General features: G+C 43.4%; 1 protein-coding gene across 3 annotated transcripts in view; it reads right to left on the reverse strand.

Annotated features, from left to right (window-relative positions):
* Positions 1 to 26,384, reverse strand: part of adgrl1a (adhesion G protein-coupled receptor L1a) — a 116,546-nt gene that overhangs the window by 18,717 nt on the left and 71,445 nt on the right. For 2 of the 3 annotated variants that reach the window (XM_087839871.1, XM_006791313.2), the window contains exons 3-10: positions 25,828 to 26,041; positions 24,053 to 24,162; positions 9,366 to 9,573; positions 8,896 to 9,160; positions 6,056 to 6,383; positions 3,213 to 3,506; positions 1,223 to 1,326; positions 85 to 270 (exon numbers count right to left, since the gene is read on the reverse strand). In XM_087839871.1, coding sequence (XP_087695997.1) covers positions 85 to 270; positions 1,223 to 1,326; positions 3,213 to 3,506; positions 6,056 to 6,383; positions 8,896 to 9,160; positions 9,366 to 9,573; positions 24,053 to 24,162; positions 25,828 to 26,041 — 1,709 coding nt within the window. Of the gene's footprint in view, positions 1 to 84; positions 271 to 1,222; positions 1,327 to 3,212; positions 3,507 to 6,055; positions 6,384 to 8,895; positions 9,161 to 9,365; positions 9,574 to 17,608; positions 17,656 to 24,052; positions 24,163 to 25,827; positions 26,042 to 26,384 lie in introns of those variants that run through there. The other variant, XM_087839872.1, reaches the window with a different exon arrangement.

The following is a 26,384-nucleotide window of genomic DNA, read 5'->3' on the forward strand; positions in this document are numbered from 1 at the left end:
TCTTTTCTTATTCTTGAGTTAAATATATCTTATCATCAAGTAGGTGTCTTTATTCACGCACATACTGTTGACACTCTCTTCTACCTTGTTGTAATTTCTTCCAGCTGGTTCCTTGTTTCCAGGCCTCAGGGTCTGAAGCTGGGCATCCAGTATATCCAGCAGCTGCTCAATCAGTCGGACAGAAGAGCTAACATCTCCAGCCTGGATCCGACCCCGAGTGTGGTTCACCAGCTCGCTAGCTATGTTGGCAGCATTTTCCCCACTCTTTATCTGCACATTAACACACAAACCCCAAACTGTTCAAATGTTCTCACACGTACCACAACCACAACAATACACATGCCCTGCACACAAAACCCTCAGCTTGATGTTTGTTCAGTAATCAGATTTCCGTCTTCATTACCAGCTCTTCCTGCATCATTGTAAACAAAGATGGACCTTGTACAACACATCATGAAGTTTTTATTCTCCCTAGCCCTGTTTCACTTGCAAATTACACCCTTAGCAACCGCCTTGCAATTGCGATTGATTTTCGCCAAAAGGAGAAGGTATAATGGATTCTTCAATGATGTTACTTTTCAGAGCGCTGCTACTTACCCTTCCAGGCGCATGCACACACTTAAAAAACCTTTAGGAAAGCTTCTCAGCGGCATGCATGGCTAAACAATCAAGAATTGCTCCAGCAGAAATGTAGCTGTGTTAACGAGAGTACTCTGAATTCCACTTTGAATAGACTGTGAAATCTGATTACTGTCAAAATTGGGGAATGATCAGATTTCCGCAAAGTATTTAGTAACACAGTTTGGAAATTTAAATAGCAGTCAGCTAAGTTAATCACTAGGCATCATCTAGAGACCATGACGTTTAGCTACTGCACAGGTATAATGGATTATATGAGACTACGATCGAAGCAAGACAAAATGAAATTGAATTGGCTGACTTCTATGCAAGCTGTGAGACGCTACGGCTGATTTTTTTTTAAATAAATTACCCTAGCTGTAATTAAGGTATGTTACCTAAAAAAAAAAAAAAGTGAGTTAATTAAGTATTAAGAGCAGATGCCTTGTAATAAAGAGCCACTTGAAATGAGTCTGTATTTTAATCAGGACAGCCCTAGAGATATGTTAATGTGTGTGTGGAGGTGGACAGGGAAGATAGTCGGGGCAGTGGGGCACAGGAAAGGGACAGACCCATGGCCAGGGAGTTTGACTCCAGGTCTCACCTTCTGGGCTACCTGGTTGACCCAGGGGGAGGTGCAGTTACTAAGGTCAGGACCCCGTGGGTTCCACATGACCTGATCCGCCAAGCACTGGAATGAAGCAATGCCTAGAGAAAAGCAGAAGAATGGGAGGGGGGCAGATATATTAAGCATTAGGCGTCTCAAAAATGGGAGGTTTTTTTTCTTTAAACAAGAAAAATGGAAGGAAATGAATTTTAAAATTACTCAAAGTGTTTAAAGATGAGAGAGAATCAGGAAGGAGGAGATAGAGCAGAATTTCAGAGAAAATGGGTCAAAAGTGAAAAAGGTTACATAATGAAGTACAGGTAATGAGAAAGTGAGGGAGAAAATGACTGGGTAAGAAAAGGTTTCGATGATGTAAAAAGAATGACTTTAAAAGAATACGTCCTCACGTAGCACATAATGCTTACTCCGTTCACACAGTCGTACAGCAAAGACATCAGGTAAGACCTGAAGAAAAACATCTATCGTTTCATTTTACGCTATCGTTTGTTTCGTGGTGTCGCAAAATAAACTGTTTACGGCAATATTTTTTCATTATTTTGATGGTCACTGTAGTGGCTATATTAATTTCTTAAAGTTCTCTCTCTTACATTTAATATAACCACACCACAGACAGACAAGCGTTTGTTTTTATGGGTTGTCGTTAGCAACAACGACGGTAAAACCACCACGTGTCTGCTTGTTCCACATAAACCTTTCACAATAAATGGTAAATGGTAAATGGCCTGCATTTGTATAGCGCTTTTCTAGTCCTTAAGGACCCCAAAGCGCTTTACACTACATTCAGTCATTCACCCATTCACACACGCATTCACACACTGGGGATGGCAAGCTACATTGTAGCCACAGCTGCCCTGGGGCGCACTGACAGAGGCGAGGCTGCCTCAAGATCCTGTTGAGACTTATCAAAATAAACTGAATCACGTGAAAGAGCAGATTATTTACGGATGAGAAGCAAAAAAGAGCCGCCAGGTGCTAAAAAATAAACCTTAGACTCAAACGTTAGAACAGGCTTTTCCCCGCAGCACGCCGTGTAATAAATACTCACAAAGAAAATGGCGGCCGTTACAACTTATGTCTAAAAATATATAGTTTCATGCATCAGTTACAACACTCGACTCCAGGTACGCGACGCCCAGCTGGAAACACTTCACACAAGTCGAGCTGCCCGAGATTCACAGAATTTACAGAAAATGTTACATTTTTGTGATTTATATCGTTATCGAACGATAGATGTCTTAATATCGGGATATGAGATTTTGGTCATATCGCACAGCCCTAGCAGCAAACGTTTCATAGTTGTAGAAAGGATCAGAGCAGATGTGGCATTGCATTTCATATTCCCTTCTTCCTCTCTCTCCCACTGATTTTTCTCTCCTCGCTGTTACTTTTCTCTATACTCTCCTCCATCGACCACAGATTAGGTTTGAGAGCGCTGCCAAGACGAGGCAATTAAGCTTGCTGCTGATTTAACGCAGAGAGAACATAAAGAAACAGCACAAGACACTGGAAGAAAGATGGAGGAGATTTCTTTTTTTCTGCAACTACAGAGTTTTTTTTTGTTTTGTTTTAGGCTTTTTGTTTTTTGACGGCTGGATGTTTAAGAGTAAAGTAGCAAGCATGAAGGGAGGTGAAGCCTGTGTTGCCTTGTCTTTCATTTTATTATTCGCCACTTTCAATCAGCTCTGTTTCTCTGGGAGATGAGCCTTTCATTTGTGGAGGACGAGCTTTCATCTGCAAGTCCTCGGGGACCGTGCCTACTGGTGGGACCAACGCAAGGATGGAAGACAACAACAGCGGAAAAAAACAAGTGTGAGTGCCCAAACGTGCTTATCACTTGGGCACATGCGCTGATATATATGGCAAACACCCACATGGTACTTTATGTACGAGTACGCTTGAAGCTCATATGATGAGTAAAAAAAAAAGAACAAATGTTTGAAAATAAATGCACGCAGGTTTTTCTCACCTAAAGATCCTTTAGGACATGGACGGTCCACTGTTTCTCCTCGCTGTGTTGTTGGCCACTGGACACCGCGGACGAGCTTCGTCTCGCAAAATTGTGGCTCTGAGCCTTGAGGAGGGTGAGGTGGCCGGCGGGTGACAGGCACAGTAGCAGTGATTGGTCGAAGATCAGGATTCTTGTTGATGGAACCGATTGGGCGCGAGGTGGGGGCCAGCGGGCGGGCAGTAGAGGGACTCGCACTGGAGGTGAACGTCCTTGCTGGAAGAGTGGTGGTCACTTGAGTGGTGGTCAGAGGGCCTGAGGTAACCCAAGAGTAAATCACAGAGAGACATGGAAAAAGAGAGAGACTTAAAAGGGCTTGTAAGGGAATTATTAGAGAACAGCAAAACCTGACAGCAAAAGCCAAAAGCTAAGATCAAGATAATAAAGGACACTTGCATCTGAATGTAAGATGTCTCTCAGAAGCTGAGTTCAAAAGTTAGTCTGACAATAATTGGGGTGACAAATACTTTTTTGAGTCTCTCAAAGCCAGTTCTCCGCAGAGAGGAGGAGAAGCAGAGGGAGGAGATGGCGAGAAAGCAGCATCACAAGTCAGGGAGAAGTAAATAATTTATCAAATGTATCAGAGAAGTCACCATCACTAACAACCAAACCTAATGCGAAGATAAAAGCAAGCCATCACAACTACAAAATCCTAACTGATCAAACGCAGAGTCAGCACGCAACTCAGACTGCTGCCGCCCGTCTGTCTCTGCCTCATCTCTCTCTGGGCCTAATCCGAGCTTCATACAGGCCTTTATGCAGCTCAGATGTACAGTACATCCAAACCGCCTTCTCATACTGATGGACTGCCAAAATGCAGTGTGGCGTTCCCATTTCATCCTCTGCCTTATTTCTGAATGGCTTTTTCATTACCCATGACACAGTGATGCTTACATGAAGCGCTACAGAAGTCATACCTGAGCAGCTCTTCTTTACTTTAACTATAGCCGGGGAGAGAACTATAATCGTTTGATTCCAGTTTTTGGAATTTGTACTTTAAATGCTTTTCTTCATCTTCCTGCTTTTTCTGGAAGAAAAATGTTTTCTGTTGAAAACATTCGTAGTAGTGTTTGTGTCAAGAGCATATGGGTTTATTTGGAGTGACAAGCGTAAATACTCAATGTGTCCAACTTAATCACATGTTTAACATCTTGCCCAACATAATTACCAAATGAATGTTAGCTGTCTTTCAAGTTTTAGGGGGAAAGAAATAACCTTACCATCAGCTTGTCGGTAGAAAACATGTATGTCAGTATGCACAGATTATGCACAATTGTTGTGACTTTGCATCTTCACATCACCAAAGTGGATGTCAAACAAAAGATAAAATCAAGATGTAGTTTTAGCTTTATAGTAGTGGAGTTTTTTAAAAGTACTGCCCAGGAATTATAGCCATTTTCACACCTTTACTGGAGCCACTTTCATTTGCTGCTTGTTTGTGAGTCTTTCGGCATTTCGTTTTGCATTTAATAACTGAAAAACATGCTCTGTTGTGTAGAAATTATGTGACTTGGTAATTCAAGAACATCCTATTTCTTTGCCTTGAAAACATCTTTGTCTGCTTTCGCTGCGTACTTCGGGTCATTATCCATTTGCGCCATGCACATCCTGCATCCTCCTAATTCTACCGACAGTCACATCACCAATAAACACTAGTGATGCAGTTCCACAGGCAGCCATACATGCCCACGCTATAACAATGCGTCCACCATATTTGAACGATAACGTGATATGCTTCAGATTATGAGCCGTTTCTCTCTTTCTCCATACTTTTCTCTTAGAACCATTATGGAACCATTATGGAACCATTATGGTTCAAAGTAATCTTGGTTTCATCTGTCCAAAGAATTATTTTCCATAACTGTTCAGCCTCTCTGGCAAAGTCTAATCTGGCCTTCTTTTTCTCGAGTGTAATCAGTGGTTTGCACCTAGTTGTAAGCCCTCTGTATTTCCATTCGATTGTATTTCCATTCATGAAGGCGTTGTTGATTGCAGGCTGTGATAATGATGCACTTACTTCCCCGAGAGTGTTCTTGACTTGGTTAGATGTTGTGGAGCTGTTTTTCTTAACCATGGACATAATTCTATTATCATCGACTTTAGCTGTCTTCTGTGGTCTTTCATGCCTTTTGGTGTTGCTGAGCTGGCCAGTACATTCATTGTTTTTTTAAGAACTGTTTTCTTAAAAAGATGTTTTGAAGATATTGATTTAGCCCCTCTCAAAGTGCTGTCTCTGATAGGTTTATTTAGTTTTTTCACTCTACTGATGGCCTCCTTCACTTGCATCGACAAATGAAGGAGGCCATTCACTGGAACTGTCAATATAATTGACCATTACATTGAGAGCTCCAGTGAAAAGCTAACAAATGTAACTTAAACATTTGGAAACAACTCCAGATCTTTTATCTCTTTAACTTGTCATGGAATAACAAGGGGGTCAGGTGTCATCTGGTCACAGAACTGCTTGTTAGTCAAGTGTCTAATTACATTTGAGCCTCTAAAAACAAAAAAATGTCCGCAATAATTAATCTAATATTTTAGCGGAAACCTTTGAATTAAAGCTAATAGTCTTGACTGTTTGATTTAAAGTCCACTGTGGTAGTGTACAGAGGCAACTTATGGACCTCGCTGTATACTTGTTGTTACAATCTCATATTTTACCACTCATGACTCAAAATATCTCATAATCAAAAAGCTAAACATCTATAGGAAAAAATGCACATACCACACACCAGTATTTGCAACTGTACTGTGCACATGATTTGTCTGTGTAAGCTATGGGATGGGATGAGATCTCTTCTTACCAGTGGTGGGATCTGGTGGTCCAAACTCCAGCGGGTAGCGCAGCACATTATAGTTGTTCCAGACATAAAGCTGGTTGTCTCGAGGATTATAGTCCACAGAGGAAATATACTGATAGGGATTGGGAAAAGCAATGGTGACATGTTCCTCTCGAGCATGATTGGTATTATAGGTATACGCCACCAGGTCACCCGTTGCTTCACTGTCATCGTCCTGGTAGACTGATCGCACTGCATAAAGCACTCCGCAAGCCATGAAGGCGTTGGACGCCATCCTCTTGTCAAAGCTGGTCTCCCAGGTGCCTTCAAAGCGCAGCGTGTAAGGGTTCACCTGGTGGCAAAGAGGAAGTATTCAAATGGCTAGTTTTAGCAGGCTTGAATCAGCAACATTTTATGGTTGTTAAAAAGTTTCAGGAAATTGCGCCATTTAAGATTAGTTCAATGGTTCGTCGGTTCGACGGTTTTCGTCGTGTAAATATCTTAACATCACTCAGTTAGTGGAATTTTTAAGATCAAGACAGCTGAAGACAGAAAGATAGATGTTGGAAACACAGTCTATATAAAAGATGGATGTAGCCTCTGGGTCTGAGGAGTCAATATTAAAGTACCTTAATCCTACATTCCTTCTAATGCCAGCAGGGGGTGACTCATCTTGTTGCAAAAAAAAGACCAATTGCATAGAGGTTTATGAGAAAATTACCCCGCTTCTTACTTGATGTAACCTAAATGTAAATACCTGCCTAATGACTTTGTGACCCCCTTCTGTATTTTCAGGTCTGATTTAACACAGCATAATGTTTATTTTGTTGTTATTAAAGTTGAATAGACAGTCTTGGATAAACAAGTTAGACTTGAGGGCTTGGACTGAAAATTCACTATTGAATTAGGCATGCAGCTAGGTGTGTTTCTCAGTGGATCTGCCGAAAGCCAAAACACAGAACTTGAGATCGAAAACAAGTGAAGAAACCGATGTGTAACATCACAGTAATGATGACGTCATCGTCAATCTCCGACAGCTTGGCAATGACAGAAAAATCTGAAGCCTGTCCATCACCAGTCACTTAATTTTGACACATCAGATGACTGATGGTGAATCTGAAGACTAAGCCTGTGATAGCCTTAATTAAGGATGCGCCAGTCTGCTATTTAGATCGACTATCAGTCTGATACTGATCCCAGAAGCTGGTTCGGATATTGGTGACAATGAGCTGATCCAGTGACATACCTAAGATAGAGCAAAAGAAGCTTTTAATAAAGGGTCAGCAGCTTGGAAGTTTTTATTAATAGTTTCTATTTGTATGTTTGGAAAAGTCTTCACTTAACTGCAAACTATGGTCAAATTGAGTTCACATGACTGAAAAGATCTGCTTGCTCATTCACCTTCACTCTCACTATGTCTGCTCAGAGGCATTATACAAACTAGAAGGACATTGGCTCATTGTAACACTAACGGGAAGCTTTTATTATGCTTACACTAACATTACACCTGTCATCAATTCAATTTATATTATTTCACTTCAGCTGAATCTTTTCAGCTCTAGTGTGTGAGGAGGAAAACGCAGAAAGGAGCTCAGCTGTGAATGACAGCAATACGTAGTAGCTTAATTACTCTTATGTTCAAATAAAAGGAAATTTATTGTGTTTTTTTTTTTGGCATTTCTGATTTCACTAATAAATACAAACGATTCAGTAGATTAGTTAGATTTTATTATTTTAGGCAAGCTGTTTTAAGTTGACCTCGATGTTTCCGTACACATATAAGAATAATTCCCAGTCTCTTCCTTATAGTGAGGAATACAGATTACTAATATAGCACTGGGATTAGCTTGGTACAAGGCATCAGATTAGAAATGGAAGAAGTTGGATCAGTGCATCCAAAGCCTGGCTTGATTTTGAAAAAAGCTCTCCATGCCCTCTAAACTAATATTTTTTTCCCTTGTATTAGGTATTGTGTTTGAGTTGGGTTTTTTTTTTTTTTTTTTTTTTAAAACCCTCTTAAATATGACTCAGTACTCAAAAGAACAGGTAAAATTATATATGCTCCTCGTCTGGCTTTTTTTTTCCAAAACATTGTAATAAATAGCAAAACTCCCCACAAAATAAAGCATTTATCGCTGTTGAAAGTTATCGCTTTCTTGTTTGCTACTTTGTCACTCCATTACTCTGCACTGTAATAGCTCATGCAGGGTTTGATATTTCAGATTGATAGTTTAACATATACGCTTTGAAAAACAATTTCCTGGTAAGGTCAAAGATAGTGATAATAAATGAGACACGACTATCTGAGCAACACATTAATTTTATACCCTGTTCATATAGGAACTTTCTGCCTGATTGCGGTTTTGTTGGCTGAGAAACAAAGAAGCAACTGGCATTAAAATACGAATGCTTCACGTTTACGGTCATGGTTCACATTTTGAGGCTGCAGAGTGAGCAGGGCAAAGTAATGTGACTTTGTATTACAGAGGATGAAGAGTATTATATGTTTAAAATGCAGAAAACAATTCTAAATCATTCCCACAGTTTTTTGATTGTAAGTTATTAAATCCAACACTGCGGGGCAACTACAAAATAAATGAAATATTTACCATGCTGGAGGGGATTATTCTTTCTCACAATTGGATTTGAAATTCAGCCTAACCTTTTGCAGATGATGTTTTTGTGATTCATTTTTGGGGGGCCAACAACATCTCTTTAATCTTATTTGTCAGTGCACTTGTGTAATCTCAATTCAAGTGTGACATATGACCTTTTGCCTGACTAGTCAGATGAGATTTTAACATAATCCACTCCCGCATTTATAATCCACACCTCATCCCCTTCTGTGCAAACTGCTCTCCCACCTGGCTGACCACCAGTCGTCCGTTGTTGGATTCAGTGGCGTAAATAACCCACAGGCCGTTCTCATCCACAGCCAGGTCAATGTCTGACTTCCCTCCCCAGCGGTAAGGTGAAGTGTCATGATAGTTGGCGTTTGTGACAATCGCCTCTCCACTCTTGATGCGCGTACGTAGGTCATACTTGACTATGTTTCGTGTGCGTTCTTTGTTGTAAAACACTGCCCCGTCGTACACAACAAACCCCGTGCCGTCAACTCTGTTGGGTAACCTGTTGAGACAAAATCCAGATGAAGAAATCTCTTCTCCAATTCTCCATTCTGCATGGCAATGCCCCCAAGATTGCTAATGGCAGGCACACAGACACCGCAATAAGAGCATTCTGCTATCGCCATCCATATCCACATCAAAAGCCAATAAATCGATACCGCAGCAGATGCCATTTGATCATCCAAGACAGTGGGAGGCGCACTCACTTGTAGGTGGTGGTGGCTCGGCTCTGTTTGAAGTCTTCCCAGGAGGCATACTCATACAGCATGTCGGTGCGATAGGGGGTCCAGGGCATGACGTACAGACGGTCCCCTGACTGTAGCGGGTCCTTACACCATGCCCCCGCCTGATGCTCTGCCTCCTGCTGAGAGCTGGGCACCTGCACCCGCAGCAGTGTCCCCGGACACACAAATACTGGAGCAGTAGAGAAGCATTGGTGCAGAGAGGAGGAGAAGAGGGAATAAAAGGAAGAGACAGAAAATGAAAACAGAGCATTGAAAGAAATAAAAGATATCAAGGCAGTGGGAGGGGTGGGAGAGAGGAAATGGGAAAAGGCCAAAGACCATTGAAAATAGAACAGGAGAAAAGGACATGGAGGGGTCGAGAGAAAGATATGAGGAGATAAAAATAAGTTGAGAATTAAAAAGGAGACAAAGAGTAGGGGGAGAATGGAGAGATGGGAAAAGGGGAGTAAGGTGAGGTACATTATCAGATTTAAAATGAAGGAACACATAAAAGCTCGTTTGTAGAACTTCAGCATTGTGGTTGGAAACCATTTGGATATGATAAATGGGAGATTTCTGGCTGCCGCCGCAGTTTAAATGTAGTCTCTAATCTAATTTATCTTGGCCTACTTTTTATTTGATCGTGCATTTTCTATTTCAAAGGCCTCTGTTTCTTTGCTCTGCCACTGGGTGGTAAAACAGTAATTGTGGAGCTTGTTTTATTAGGACTCAAATTTGGCTCTCAGTCAAGAGTAAAGCCTCAAAGAACAAAAAAAGTATCCTGGGGTAAAGATGTGAGGTTGGCTAGGCCTCCCCTTCCTCTGCAACTGCAACTCAACATCACCCACTCACAAATATTCCACACAAACAAATACAGACACAAAGTCTATTCCATACGGGCAAGTACACGCAAACAAAAACAAGTGGAACCCCTGCACACCATCCATACACAAACAAGTGCACACAAACACACACACACTGAGGAAGTCTATTTCAGGCAGGTGGAGGTCACCCACAGGGGACTGCTATAAATTAGCTGGTTGATGCTGTGTTATCCTGCTGGATGGCGAGAGCACCCTGGGACCAATGGGAGTGTCTGGTTATCTATGAGGAAAGCTGCTGGCATCCTCGGCACAGTGACATCACAGCAATAGAAAACAAAAACGCATGAGGGCAAGAGGGTGAAAATGTTGGTGGAACTACAGAATAAAACATCTGACGAGCCTGCCACATTTCCCCACCGGTTTATTTATAAAGTCTCTTTGGCTTGGGGTTACAACAGAACCGGACACTGGTTGGTCACCTAAAGACTTAACACATCTTAGGCCTAACTGGACTCGGAACAGATAAAGAGCCCATGGATACCAGACAGACACTGGAATTCACACGAGGATGGTGCACAACATGCACGCACACACCCACAAGCCATACAGGCACTGTCACACAGTGACTGTTAGAGTGATGGATCAGACGAGGCTCAAACTGTCTTGAATATTGCATGGAGTCTGGTGCAGGAGGGGAATCACAACAGTAAGATGGAGGAGTTACTTCAGGCTTCTGGAAATCCAGCCGTGTCTTTCTGCTTTCTGTCATACTGCTGTTGATAGTGGATGGTGCTCTGTGGTGCTGGACCACTTAGGAATTAGCCTGTTCTGTCTGAGAGGTCCAACAGGGATTGAGACTGGCAGCCAAACACGAATCTAATCAAACTCAGGCATAAACAAACACTGAATACAGACTCTTCACAAGAGGGAAGCTTGTCATGCTCCACTGTCAAACCAAAATGTTTGCTAGAAAGTACTGATGCCTGAGGTGTTTGCTTTGCAAATATGAATGTGGGTGACTGAAATATGCAAAATATTTTTGAGAGCAATGGTTAATCTGGCACTGTGCTCCAAAATATTTTCAAACAAAGGCTGCGGAGGGTAAAATATCATCGGAGTAGATAAAAATGAGTGTGGAGGGAAAAGCAGCTATGCACAAGTAGGACATCCCCTTAAAAGTGCAATGGTACTGTAAATAAACTCTATTAAGGAAGGCTCTGCATGTAGGTGACCCATAAACAAAGCCAGGAACAACTCTGCCTCAAGGTAAAATAAAGGACAAAGAAAAACAAACATGTAAGCCTAGTCTCTACCGTTACAGAAAGGATGACCTAATAGAGAAGTAAGTATTAAAAGACATGCAAGCATCCATCCCTGTTGCCATATTACAGTGAAATTGAAGGCGCAGTCGAGCAGAGGACAGTGTAAATGTGTAATGACTCATAGTCCCTTATCCAATAAAACATATCAATTTACATCAACAAGAATATATACATATATATATATGAATATATATATACATATATATATACATATATATATATATGTATATATATATATTCATATATGTATATATATATATATTCATATATGTATATGAATATATATATATATATATATATAGACATGACAGAATGAGGCCAAATTATAAGTTTTGGATTCCACAGGGTAACAGCTTTATAGTCACACAGAACCAGCACATGTGTTGGACTGTCACTTGACTGAGTGACACAAGTTAATGGGGGTGGATGGAATTTAAATAATGTCACAAAATAACGCTGATTCTGGATGGATGGGTGGGTGGATGGATGGATGGATGGATGGATGGATGGATGGACAGAGCAAGATCTAAGACTAAATATATCTTAGTTACTGGAGTTATGCTGTTGAGTCAGTGTTTATTGGTACACAAACCACCTTTGCTGCTATCATCAAATTGCACTGGCTTTAACAGCGAATTAACATCATAAATGTTAAATGTCAACCAACTGTTTTCTGTTGCACATTACATATTAGCATTTTTGGTATAAAACCTGTGAATACCAGCTTTGACCTCTCTTGTATTTGAATTAAATCCGTTGTTATACAAGCATTCATATTAAAATCCCAGATAGACAGTAATGAAAGGTTTGAGATTGGAGCTTTGGTTGAAGATGACTTATGTGGAGATGAGTCACGGCTGGCTTTATTACTTGCAGGTAACAGACAGAGAAGAACAAGAATCATTTATGTCTCCAATATAGCTACTGTCTGCAATACAATTTACTCTCAATAAATTGGGCCCACCAAAGTGTTCTCCCAAAAATACTATGTGATTCTGCTCATTATTGCACCTAACCTTCCAGCCATGGGGTAAATTGGCAGTAGTCTATTTTCTTTTGGACTCATCACCCCAATAACACTGCAGCTCAGCAGAGAGTGTCTCTCTCTGACTGTCATTCTTTGCTTTCCTCCTCCACGTTCCACTCTTTTGCTGCTTTGTTGTACAATCAGTGTGCGTCAGTTTATTCTAATGAACTGACTGTTGGGTGGGCTCAGTGTCAAAGGGGCTCTTCAAGGGCCTTTAGGCTGTATACACACGCCATGAGGTACACATATACACGCACCCATTCACACACTCACAGGGCAAACAAAAACAGTGGCCACGCTTCACACCCTGCAAACCCTGCCTAGGGGGCTTCATTAACTCTGGCCTGCGCTTCTCAGCCTTTCCGACTGCTCTCCTGTTTACCAGCTTTTTCTGCCTCTTTTGCTCTGCCTCCCTTTCTCTCGCTCCTTTTAACTGTGAAGGGGAATTGTAGCAGCTGGGAGCCAGAGCAGCAAAAATCTAGCTGTAGAGTATAGTACAATAGGCTATTATGTCCACAGTTTGAATGAGGTATTAGGCATTAGGCAATAAGCATTAGGCATAAGTCTTGAGATTAGGTATTATCCTAGTCTGGCTAGATCAGGTTAGCTGTAGTAGAGCCATCTGGGATTATGTGAGATAAATAGATTAATTCTTGTTTGGGTGAGGATGGAAATCTTGGAGTCATGATCATCCCAATGAAGTCACTAGGCAGCGAAGACACAACCATTTCTTTACCCTATAAACTAGCCAGATGGCTAATGAAACTTACCTTATCAGGATTAAAACCCAGGCTGTAGCTATCATACTCTAGCATGCCAATTACCACCGCACATACTAGGAAATGCTGCTGTAATAATTGACTATTTATCTCCATAATCCCTTTCCCGTGGAGGCACAGGTCAGCTGTTACATGTCAATATGAGGCTGGAGTGTAAAGTGATGAAAGCTCCGGAACTTTCCTGAAAATGACAGTGAATTTCTCCCATTAGTGTCTCTCACCCATTTGTGATCGACTGGTAACACAATTAAAAGTGAACGCTGACAGCTTTAGGCTAAATTTAGACTTTTCATTTTCGTTGTCTTAAGCATGCTGTTTCAACGCTCGATGTGACAGCGTCATGGTGATGGTTAATGTCTGACTTTGATGATCTAAACACCCCCTGCCAATAGTTGGCAGCTGTTTCTTAAGTGGTGTCCTTGTGGGTGTTTTTCCCCTACTATATATATTTATATTTATTTTACCTAGAGGGATCTGAGGGCTGTGCTGGCTCTGCTAGCCCAAGCCTTTGCCCAGTCCAGTCCACAGTCATGGCGTGCTCACAGGACTGACTGCTGAGAGCGTGCTGCTCTAATTGAATCCCCCACCTGTTACTGGCAGGTGCAGTAAATAGGCAGCAGGGGGCAGGATGGAGCATGGCATGGTAACCCGCATCCATGCTGGACAAGTTAATGGGCTTTAAGAGTAAGTGTGTGCGCATGAGTGTGCAGTGCAGTGAGTCTCCTGATGGTATGTTGGTGCATTCATTAGCCCATAAGTGTTTGTAGATGTGTCTCCGTGTGTATGTGGATGTCCGTGTGCTTGTGTGGGTGGGCATGCATGTTGAGAGAGAAAGAAAGAAGCACAAAGAGAGAAGAAGTGTGAAGAAGGATGCGAGCGTGTTCTGTGTGTGCAAACAAGAAGAGAGTGGAGTAAGAGAGAGTAAATAGGTTATTTCCTGTGAAATGAGAATTAGGAGTGAGTTAATTTGCTGAGGAGTGACAAATAGTGACAGAGAGAAGAGAAAAATAAGGAAAGAGAAGGGAGGGGCTCGCCTTGTGTTTCCGCTTCCTTTTAGACTATAAGGGGCGTAAGGTTTTGGGAGTAAAAACACAGTACAGCAACAACAACCATACACAGACATGAAGCTTGAGGACACACACGCTCTCAGAAAAATGCATGCAGGTACACACTATCCAGACAGTTGAAGAGGCAGGTATCAAACTGAACCTTTATCAACCCAAACATTCACCCCAGAGAATACCCTTCACTGAGACCAAAAGAGGGCTACAGCAAGAGATAGCACCCACTGAAAGCAAAGTCTTTTCTATGGCGTGAAGCTGACACTGAGTGACAGGAAAGTTGATCAGGACAAGGTTGCAAAGGATACAGGCAGCAGATACTGTAGAAAACAGAGGGGCATACCCAGAACAAGCTGACTGAGGCTTGAGAGGTAAGGAAACAACAAGCCTGCACAGCTGAAACATTAACCGAGCCTGCTACCTACCCTCACCCTCCCTCTGCTCTGAATCAGGTCTCCTAGACATACTGTCTCTCCCTAACAGCCCTGAAACCAGCCGCTGTGTTTTGTATTCATGACCAGCTGCTTCACTCACTCACGTCTCTGTTCTTTGGCTCTAACAATGCAATAGCTTCTACATGTACAGTCAATCCTTGCAATCTTCTCCCTGGGCCACTGAAAAGAGTGTCTGCGCTACCACGGTCACATGACTGTGCTTGTGTGTGGTGGGTCATTCCTAATGAGGGGATGCTGCCTGACTCATCGTCTCTATAGCAACCACTTTTCCTCCCTTTTGCCATTCACAGCCATTCTTTGTATTTTCCTGTCACACAATGCAGTGGTTTCTCACTCATTCCCTCTCACTTTTCTAAGTCACATGTAGGGTTGTTTGTGTAAGTAATAGTTCTGTCCTCAGATGGTCTCCAACTCCACCCTCCACTGTGATACTGGGATAGTGCTCAGCAGTCTAACACTGCTTCCTTTAACTGCTTCTTTTCCTTTATCAGCAAACAAACTGGGGGTAAGAAAAAGACACTTGTTTGGTCCTGTCATAAAGGAAATACTACAATGACATGGGTTGTTGGGCTGCTCGACTGTCAGCAAAAAGGGTGAGAAAAGAGACAGAGGGAATGATGGGAGGGGAGAGGCGGCTAATGCCGACACAGTCATAAAATTGCCTCATAATAGGTAGGTTGACAGTGTGGTGGACATTCATTGAACAGTGGCATCAACACCAAGAGATACAAGTCATCAACCCAAGAACCCAATCTGTCAATCAGCGGATGAATCAGTAAAGATTATTTGTGACAGACATGGGCAAAACACAACTTTGGAATATTACTTCAGCCACGCACAGAGAAAGGAAGAAATGGATAAAGTGGACATGGGTAGGAGGGCAGACAGGGAAAAGGGTTATGTATTTAAGTGTTAGTGGGAAGGAGAGCAGTAAATAAATAGAACCAGTTGGTTGAGGTGGAAGCAGGAGGAGGGGGGTTTTGACGCTTTCTATTCCACTGCAAGCAGCAGACTGAGCTAAAATGGCTGCTTGCAGTGAGAGAAAAATGTGACAATGATCTATGCTAATGAAAACCACAGACACAACAGACAAAGGAGTCCATAAACCAGGTAATGGTAACCTCTAAAGGAGTTAATTCCTCCAACATATGGATCCAGATACAGTGCCAGGCAGGGAAACGGCTGAGACAGATGTAAGTAGGGTTTCAGAGAGTGCTGAGAAGGGTGGGGACCTGAGAGCGGGGGGAGGGTACAGCCTCATGGAAAAGCTGGCTGTGATGGCCACTGCTCTCTACCTGATGTGTGCCGTGCCAGGTCTATCTTTGCTTTTTAGTAGCTTCTGATTGTGGCTCCTGGCCATGCTGATTGGGGCTTTTTAAGAGAGCTTGCGGCAAGGCCCGGCTGCATCAGAGAGGCCATTACGAGAAGCCGAAGCCCTCCCTACGGGGGATACACCTCCCTCCACCATCTCCTCCCCTCTCCTTGAACACATAAGGAAGTGGATGGAAGGGATGGACTGATGTGGACATGTACTGGTGGAGGAGGGGAGGAGGGGAGGGCAAGACAAGTTTATTGTGCATGTGCAATAAAGAAAACAGAGAGGTGGCGGGGATAAAGTCTGCAAAGAGGTAGAGAGGGCAGAGAGAAGAGGAGGAAGAGCAGTGTAAGACAAGATAAAAGAGCCTGCAGCTGCCTGTGATGGTCAGATGTGATCTGAGAGATAAACCAAGCAGTGGGAAGAGAACAAGAGAAAGGAAGGGTGAGAAACACAATGGAGAAAATGTGTTATAAGTAAGGGGTAGTGAGAGAAGAGGAGTTAATGGAAACGTGATTAAATAAAAATGAGCAGAGAAAAATGGGAGAAGGACACTGAAGTACCTGGAAATGGGACACTGAGGCAATGATCTGACAGCAACTTTGCCAAGTTACTTTGTTACCTTAACAGAATGATTTGTTTTGTTTGTTTGTTTGTTTTTTTGCTTTAAGATTTCAACAACAGCAAACTTTGAATCTGTCCTGAGAAACTAAAAAAAAGAAGGCAAGAGATAAAGCATGGGAAAAAAAGAGCAGCTGAATAATGTGAAGAGAAAGAGGAGAACGTGTTTTTTTTTCTCTCAGATCTGTAGGGACAGATACACTGAAATATCGAAATGAGTGAACAGCTACTTGCGAAATGCGAATGTATGAGATTTGAATAATGAGACAGTTCTATTGTCAGGCGTGTGAGGCAACAGAGTGAATATGAAATATGGTTTCTAAAAAGGATGGGAAAAGAGGAAAATATGCCATCCATGAAATGACACAGATGCATGTTGTCTGTACATTTAGGCTGAGATGTGCTTCTTCATACAGGAAAGGAATGATGTTAAATTCTCGTTTATCTCTCTTAGATACGGGACTGACCTTCTGTGATGCTTCTTTTTGTTTGTGTGCGTGTGTTTGTCTGTGCATGTGTTTGTCTGTGCGTGTGTTTGTGTGTGCATGAGTGCAGGTGAGGCTGGTGTCATCAGAACCAAGGAGGAAATCTAGAAGGACTTTAGAGTTTTGGTTACAAGTCAAAGAGAGATAGAAAGAGAGGAGCAAAGGAGACGATTAGAGATCGAGAAAGAAAAGGGAGGGATATCAACATCAAACATGACCACTACACAAGGTGCTGGGTTAGGAGGGAATATGGGGGAGGAAGGGAGACAAGGGAGGAGGAGGAGGAGGAGGGAGAAAGGGGCGAGCTGTGGTTGTTATGTTCATTGTGGTCTTTACCTTTTTGATCCACTTCTATTCAAGCATCGGAAAAAAGGAGAAAGAAGGAGACAGAAGGAGATAGAAAGATACAAGAGAAAGACAGTAAGAAGGAGAGAGAGAGAGAGGGGGGGAAAGTAAAGGGAATGAAAGAAAAAACAGGTGCAGGAAAAAAGAGAAAATTGAGATTAAATAAAGCGCTGTCCTTTCTCTCTCTCTCTTTTGTTTTTTTTTTTTTTTTGTTTGTTTTTTTAAAGCAAGTTATCTGTCTGTGTTATGGTTGGCTACTCAGAGAAAGGATGGCTCAAATGGAAAATGAGAAGGGGAAAATGGCCTGACCTGGGTTTAAATCCATTTCCATTTCATTTCAGATTTATCAATAATCCCCCAACAACACAATCCACCCCCAACCACAAACTCTCGACCCCACCTCCACCCATCTTATTGCTACACCCCTCCCTCTCTGCAGCCCCGCTTTTCCCTCGTGCCCTCGTGCAGCTTCAGAAACCTGGCGGAGAGAGAAAGTGAGACGGGCGTCTTTGTGCAACAGTCGTCTTCTGCTGTGGAAATAAACAAGGAGCAGAGAAGGCAGAGAAATAGATAGAGAAATGGGAGATGGTGAGGTGGTGATGAATATGCCTCTATCTGTGACCGGTTATCTTCGGAGAGATCGTTGAATCTCTGTCTCTCTTCCACTCTCTCCAAGCGCAGTTTGTGTTGACATTAGAGCGGTCCCTTGATCTACAGAAAGCGGTGCTTTTGGCTTTGCTCAATTTACAGAGTCAGGATGCCTGCTATAGAAGCCAGCAAAAACACTCAACCCATCGACCATCTAATCAATGGGGAGCTGCTGGCTTGCCTGGACGAGACTGGCTCATCAAAGAAAAAAAGAACAAACAACAGGGGAAAGGGAGGGCTTGACAGAGTGTAACGCCTGAGAAACACAGAGAGGAACCGAGAGGCACAGTCGGGGGGGGAGGGGAGGGAAAATAAAAAAAGGGCAGACACAAAAGAGAGATGAGAGAAATATCTACAGCGGGCTCATCACACACAAATCAATAGAATGGTGTGTTGAGTCACGCTGAGGCCTTAGCTGACACGGGCAGGTAAGGCGTGGTTCCCTCAATATCCATGACGCTGGTAGGAGCCTGCTTGCGTTGGGGTGTTGAGGGAGGTTCACGAGCAGCTGGAGACTATTGGAGAAGCAAGCAAAAATTTCAGCTCCGCCTTTCACATTACAGCACTCAGCTTCTCTCCATGTTTGCTGAGGCACCAGTGCCGTGAGAGTTGTTCTTCTAATGTCTCGAGAAAGACGCGTGTCAAAACCCACGTGGCTGATGGATCCCCACTGTGAGCGTGATTGTCATGTATGTGTCGTGGAAAGTCCCCGGGGAGCGCTGTGAAATTGTCACGACACCTCACCGGGTTGTCCGTAAAGATAGGGGAAAAAAGCGATAGCAAGAGAGAGGGTAAAAGAGAGAGAAAGAGAGTTTTACAAAGACAAACAGAATAGAAAAGAAAAAAGAAAGAAAAAAAGAGTGATAGCAGCGGTTGCCTTAGCTGTGTGGGGGATGCACCTCGGCAGAGGCGGCATCAGCATCAGCAGCCACATGATCATTTATCATCATATGCCAAGATCAAACTGGACAAACAACCTCCATGAAGACCTGGGGAGTGGAAGCCACTTTCATCCTAGAGGGGCAAACAAGGCAAAGAAACTAGTGCAAGTTTTGTGATGCTGGGGCAGGGACCAAAAAAAAAAAAAGGAAAAAAAAGGCACGTTACATGCCTGCCACCAACTGTGAGTGCAATCATTAGCTCCAAGGTTAGGGGAGGCTGACACTGGCCACAGAGCATCCAGAGCTTTCATCCTTTCTGTGAAACAGCTGCAGGGGGTAGATGAGGACACCAGAATTCAAATATACAGAGTTTTTCCACGTTCCAGGTTTCTACTGACTGCAGAACCTCATCTCTTCATGCAAGTGTGAGACTGCAGTCCTTAAAAAGTTGTTGTGCTAAACACAATATTATAAATGCACCACTGTGTATGTTTTTCAGAACAGGAGGGAAATGATGCAGTGACATGTAGAGAGAAAACGAGAGAGAGAGAGAGTGAGTGAGAGTGAGAGAGGGGAATGAAACTTCTTCAATGCTGCAAAAACAAAAAAAGACTAAAAACAAAGAAGATGGAAGACTTCTGTTGACACTGTTCTTCCATTCTTGGTTGTCCTGAAAAATAGACACAAAGAAACGACACACACAAGATCTTTACAGATTTCTAAGGACACACACACACACGCACGTGCCCACACACACGCACACACATAAACACAGAAAAAGGAGAAGGAAACTCATCAAACTGTCCTCACAGTGAGTTGGAGGTTAGTTTAAGGCCACCTTGGTTGTTTGTCTGATTCATTCAACGTTTCTCTTTCAGGGATCTTCTGAGAAATAAGCCACTGTCCTCTCCCCTTAATCACTCCGCTCAGCGCTCTCTACAACCCTATCAATTACTCCCACACTAATGAGCACAGCTGAAACACACGCTCTCAAATACGCACACATATTGCCGAAGCACTGCAGGAACACTTGGCCTCCTTCTAGCGTGTCCTCTCCTGCTTCTTCTTCCTCGGCCCCTTCCTATTGTCTCCTTCTCAAACTTCGCATTTTTCAAAGAGCCATCTCTTTCCATGGCCCGAGCAAAGCTTCCTGCTTCTCATTCACCAGACATGTATGAGCCACTCATCTAATGGTGTCCCTATACATATTAATAGAATTTCATTTTCAGCTACATCAAAGTGTTTCCCCTCCTCCCCTGAAAACTTGTCATATTACAATGCCATTATTCCTGCGACTGACAAACTCCTTCCGACAAGTCAACTATCATTTCCAGTGGCTTTGTGTCCAAAAAGTGATGGCTTGTAATGAATAGGCAGTGCTGAATACATTTGTGGGGAAGAATCAATTTTATAAAGTGAAACAGCGGCAGAGTACCAAAATATAAATGGAAAAACTGGAGGATATAAAATTAAGCTAAGAAACTCTCGACTGTAAAGCCTGTACAGACACCTGCACTCTGCATATTAACCAGATATATAAAAGCTGAAGAAACAAAAGAGCCACAAGAGAAGGTCTGCTAGCTCTGGCATGGCTAGCATAGATAATCCCAATAGGGAGCATTAGGAATCAATAATGATGTAGCACAGTGTTCTGGAGAAAGAGGGGGAACAGGTAAAGGCTCCCTCGTGGGATAGATTTATTTTAACTCTGCGTACATCTATGTTAAAACTGCAGTGTAGGGGTTTAACTGCAGTAAACACATCCTGCAGTTGTATCCATGGATCTGTGATGTCTTAATGGGATCTAGCAGGCTACGGCAGGCTGTGCCAGTGTGAAATGAGAGTTCATTTGAGCCATTTTGTCGTCTTGTGTTCCGGATGGCAAAAACAATGCTACGTGGCAACGGCTGGGCGGCCTTGCGGGGCTTTTTGGCTTGATGAGATATGACTTGACTAGTTGGCGGTTTGTTGTATTTTGCCAAGGCAATCCCACGCACAGCAACACACACACATACTTGTGCAAGACCCTTGTCTGAGCTCTGCCAGCTGAGGTGTGTGTGTATGTCAGCTCAGCACTGCCTGTCACCGTGCCGTTTCAGGTGACTGGAAACACAGCTCTCACACAGAGGACCCTGTCAAAAGCAAACATCGCTCGTAGCCATCAACATGGCTGCACACCATCTCAGCTGCCATGCCACACAGCCCTTACATATCATCTCTCAATTGTTCACCTTTTTGTCAAGACAACCAATGAAAACCATGTGTCAGACTTAGATGATACCAGAGTGCCCAGCAATCCCAACCAGACATAAATGATGGGGCATTACCAGAGCGATTAGCTGCAGCAAATTCAATTAATCTTGACAAATCTCTGCTGAGGCAGAACTGAAGAGAGCGACGCGCCCCCTCTCCTGGTAATTAAAAGTGGCCGAGTTGAGTGGCGTGTGGTGCGACGGTGACTAGGTTTTGGGATGAACAGTTCCAGCTCTGAGTCTGAATGTGTCAGGTCGTATTTAGTTTGTCAGATGAGCACAAATACGTAGAGCAGCCTGCAGAGTTTGAGTAGCGTGCATCGCCTGTGTACGCACGCGTGTTTCTATTTTTGTGAGGGCGCGCAAGTTAAGTGTTTTTGCTTCTCCAGTGGAGGAGAGTGGCAGAGGACAGGGGTAATTGGCTCTTCTTTGTCACCTCAGACAAGCGAGACTTTATATCATAGGAGGATCAGCTTCCAATTTTCTAAGTCGTGCCATACTTCAGACACAATCAAGAAAGTTTTTTTCCCCCCAAACACAAGGAGGAAAAATGCAAGTCAGCAGCTATTTAATCATCCCTTTGATTGCCTTGCAGTGAGAGAACAAGCTCCCTTGTGCAGTCAGGGGGAAAAAGACAAGGTTAGAATGCATGAGGAGAGGAAAGCAGGCACAACTAAGTAATGCTACCTTGACCCTCTGTGGACAATGCAGGAAACCGAGCAACAGCACAGGACTATTAAAGGACTAACAAGCAAAGTCATATCAGTGTGGAGGGAAAAAATATAGCCACCACAAATATCAACTGGAAGAGAGGGAAAGCAAATGTAGAGGACACTTGAGAAGAACTCTCATTACCACTAGGAAGGCTATGAATAAAAGCCACATGAGAAAATATCACCCAATGTAAGAAACCAAACTTCTCATATATGACTCTAGCCGCAACCTGAGTCAACACAGTCTCTCATAAGCTAAACTAAGTGCACATAGCACTGAGCAGAGGAAGGGTGAGGACTGAAAAGTGGCACCTGGAAAACCCTGGATGCTTTGCATATTTGTACCTGTAAAAATACAAATAAATAAATAACAGGGACAGCAAAAGAAAAATGATAGAGTGGAATGATAAGCTAGTGTGGCAAATTGGTGGTCAGAAAGTAAAAATAAAGGAAGAATAAGCGTAGCAGGACAAAGAATAAAGATTTAAGACCATGGAGTGAAGATTGAAAGTCAAAGACAGAGAAGAAGGGCTAAAAAAAGAGGTGATGCTGACTGTGAGAAATAATAAAGTGAGTGTGAGTTGGAGTCCTCAGAGAGAAGTGATAAAGAGGAGGGTGAGGAAGAGGAAAAGAAAAGGAAGTTAGCAGCTTGGTGTAGTCTTGATCCTGTGGCTCACTTCAACTGCACCTGAGGAAAAAGTAGAGACAGTTATCCCACACCCTATCATGAGAAATAAATAGCTCCCCCACCCCAGTAATGTCCTCTTGTCCTCCACCCCTCTGACACAACACTCTCATACTTCCCCACCACCCTTTCCTGAACCCCAAATTCTGCTTCTGCCCAGTGGAGGGGAGCGCCACTGCTCCTCCCCTCCAGCCACGTGCACCTGCACAGTGAGGGGATCAATGCTGAGAGTAATAATACATGAGAGGGAGGAGGGGAGACTGAGCGGAGATTTTCACATGAGTGAGGATCAACACATCACCGTATAATCCTTGCTGTGTCTGCTCCTTTGGCGGTGTGAGTGTGCTCTTGTTTGTGTGTACATGCTTGCTCAGAATGGAAGATTTTAGAGAAGAGAGAAAAAAGCAACGGTGCCCCCTCCCCCCCTCCCTGCCTTTTTGCAAGTGTAAGGTAGACTTTTGTGTATGTGTGTGTGGGCATGTGTAGAGTCACACCTGCCACATAGTTTTGAGCAAAGCAGTGAGGAAGCCAGCCGTTACCATGGGGACATTAAATTGCGTGGCGCTCCAGGTCATGTGGTCTAAAATAAGCCCTTTGCTGTTTGTGTTAACATTCCTATTGTGAGGTGTGGTATACACACAACACCCCCTGCCTTAAAGTCTCACTGTGCCCAATTTTAATTTTTATTGGAAATCAGAGGGACAGCAAAGGTGTTTGGCACCAGATAAAGGCAGTCGCCTGCCCCTGGGTTAATCAGTGCATGAGTGTGGGGCGGTGTGCGTTACACTGCTGTGATTGCCAATAAGGGCTGACCCCGTGTTTGCTGTGGGTGTGCGTAAAGTGCTTATCGGACCCTGTGTTTGTGGAGCACCTTCCCCCATGTGAAAATCCCTCTCAGCTACTGGTGCGTCAATCTGTCGATGAAGAAAAAAGGTTTAGTGCTCTGTGAGTGTGGGCGTGTATGTGCCTGTGCAGTGTATGAGAAAGAAGAGAGAGACAGAGAGAGCAGGTGAGGATGGCTGTCTGTCTTGTTTTGCTTTGGCTGTGTTGAGAAAATCCAGAGAGAGCGAGTGAGCACGAGTGAGTATAAGAATGTCATTTTCTTTTTAGGGTTCGGGGTGGGGGGGGGTGGGGGTGGGGGGGGTTGAAGAGGACTAGAGAGGCTCAGGTGAGGGTACAGGGAAGGTGGGAGGGGCGGTGAATGGGGTGAGGGAGGGCGGGGAGGTGGAAAGGTGTGACAGGGTCTCAGTACTCACTGTAGGGGACACACTCATACTGGATCTCCAAGTACTTGTAGGTCCCTGGGCAGGGGTCTGGGAACACGTCTGACCCCGCAACCACCACACACTGAGTACGATTATTACACCTGTGAGATGAGACAGCAGGGTAGGAAGCGAGAAAAGAGAGAGAAGGGAGGAAGCAAGTAATAAAAATAATGATGAGTGCCATTGTAAGAAAGACAGGGAGGAGGGGTTGTATTCCAAAAAAAAAAATAAAAAAAAATATCTTCAGGCTCTGAAAGACAGAGGGAACGGTAGGGAAGGGAGTAATTTCACACTAGACTAGATCATGTGACAGCTGCACCCGAAGGGAGGTGGAAAGAGAGGGGGAGGGAGAATGTGGGGGGGGGGGGGGGGGGGGGGGGGGGGGGGGAAGAAGTGGGATGAAGGATACAGAGAAGCATGGAGGGAGGGAAGAGGCAGAGAGAGGGCGAGTGACGTAAGAACCTCCTCTCCTGGGGGATTGTGAGTGGGAGCAATTAGAGGTGAGAGAACAGGGAAGGACGAGGGGGGCTAAGGCAGATACTCTACACCACACGCACAGGGAAAACATTCATATGCACATAATACCTACATCTAAACCGCATCGCTGCATGCCTTCTCACAGTTGCACACACCGAGAAACACATCCACACAGGAGAAACGATACACATCCACACGCACGTGCACTTAGTTATTCTCACCACATAATCCTTCTCTATCCAGCTTTGAGCATTTCCCCACTGCGCAGTCTTTCTCTCCATTCATATCTCAAATCTCTGCTGCACTCTCTCTATCATCCTATCATTTCTACAAGTCTTTCTTCTTCTTTTACCCCCTCAATTTTCTCCTCCACCCCCTACTACTTCCCTCCCTCCCTAGCTCAAGCTAGCACCCTGTGCCTCCATTACAAGCGTGATGGATAGCTGGAAGAGAGCTTCCATTGATCTGAGCTAAAAGGAAGCAGATGCTGAGCACAAACACCGAGAGCAGCTGTAGGAAGCTCTACAAATACTCCAGCAATAAACATATAGATTCTCATGCATACATGAAACTAAGCGCACTCACACACACTCGCGCGCGCGCACACACACACACACACACACACACACACACACACACACACACAATTCCATACAAATAAAAGTTTTGCCAAGACGCAGCAGCGTTAGTCAAGTATGCTGACTTCAGTGTTTCCCCAAAGAAACGTTTGAATGCACAAGTTCATGTGCCCCCCGGCAAATTGCCTGTTAGTTATTTTTAAGTGAAGAGAAGTAAATAAAATCCTGGAGCAAACACACATTAAACAACTAAACTTCCTTCAAATATTAATACTTTTTCCCCCTTCTTTCATGTACTTAAAGTTGGAAGATACTAATACTTACTTTACTAACAATTCCACCAGTATAGTCTCAACCTTCATTATAATGTTAGCAAGAGCTGTCACTAAGAATAGTTAGTTGATAACAATTTCCTCCCAAATTGTGCCACCTGCTACAATTATTGTCATTTTATATTCTTAATGAAATAAAAATGAAACATTAAATGGCATTTAAGGAAAGCCCAAGTTTGACATTGGTTTTACTTAATTTTATTACAAAAAAAGATCTACAATTTGCCACGAGGTGCCCAAATTGTGCATCTGAAGAGGAAAAGCAAGTAAATCTAGAGGAACTGTGTTGTGAAATAAAATCTTGTTTCCTCTGCCAATACCGGGCTCTTACTCTGCACAAACACACACACACACAAGATCTAAACAGATCAATAGTCACCTCTGTGACATTATCTTGAAGGCGTCGGGCAGGTAGCACTGCACATTCTCCATCTGAAAGGGGTCTGCGTCACAGATTTTGTCATCGGTGCGGCCGTAGTTAGCCGTCTCAATCATGATGACATCACTTCCAGGGCAACGCAGCTCGATCGGGTAGCCTTCACACGCCAGCTCCCGGCGCATCAAACCGAAGGGCATCATTGACCGGCTCAGAGCTGGAGAGGAAAGAGAGAGAGGCAAAGTTATTGATAACTCATTGAACCTTAATATACACTTTTAGGAGGCACCTCATTGCTCCGTGTGATTGTAAATCATATATGCATGTTTGACAGGAGCAGGTGGTATTAAAGTGGTTCCTGCTGTCCTCATGTAAAACACAAACGAGCCATTATTGACTTGCCTTCACTGAATGGTAATTTTGCAGTGCTACTGATGCACAGCCTGGCCGACCATTTTCCACATATTGGCATGAAGGATTTGCAGACATACCAGCTTTTGCAATGAGATACTGCACCACTTGTGAAACAAACTGTGAGAGTTTCAAATGTTAACAAACTC

The sequence above is a fragment of the Neolamprologus brichardi genome, chromosome 4, assembly GCF_056152115.1.
Source record: "Neolamprologus brichardi isolate AB-2024 chromosome 4, ASM5615211v1, whole genome shotgun sequence".
Taxonomy (NCBI): domain Eukaryota; kingdom Metazoa; phylum Chordata; class Actinopteri; order Cichliformes; family Cichlidae; genus Neolamprologus; species Neolamprologus brichardi.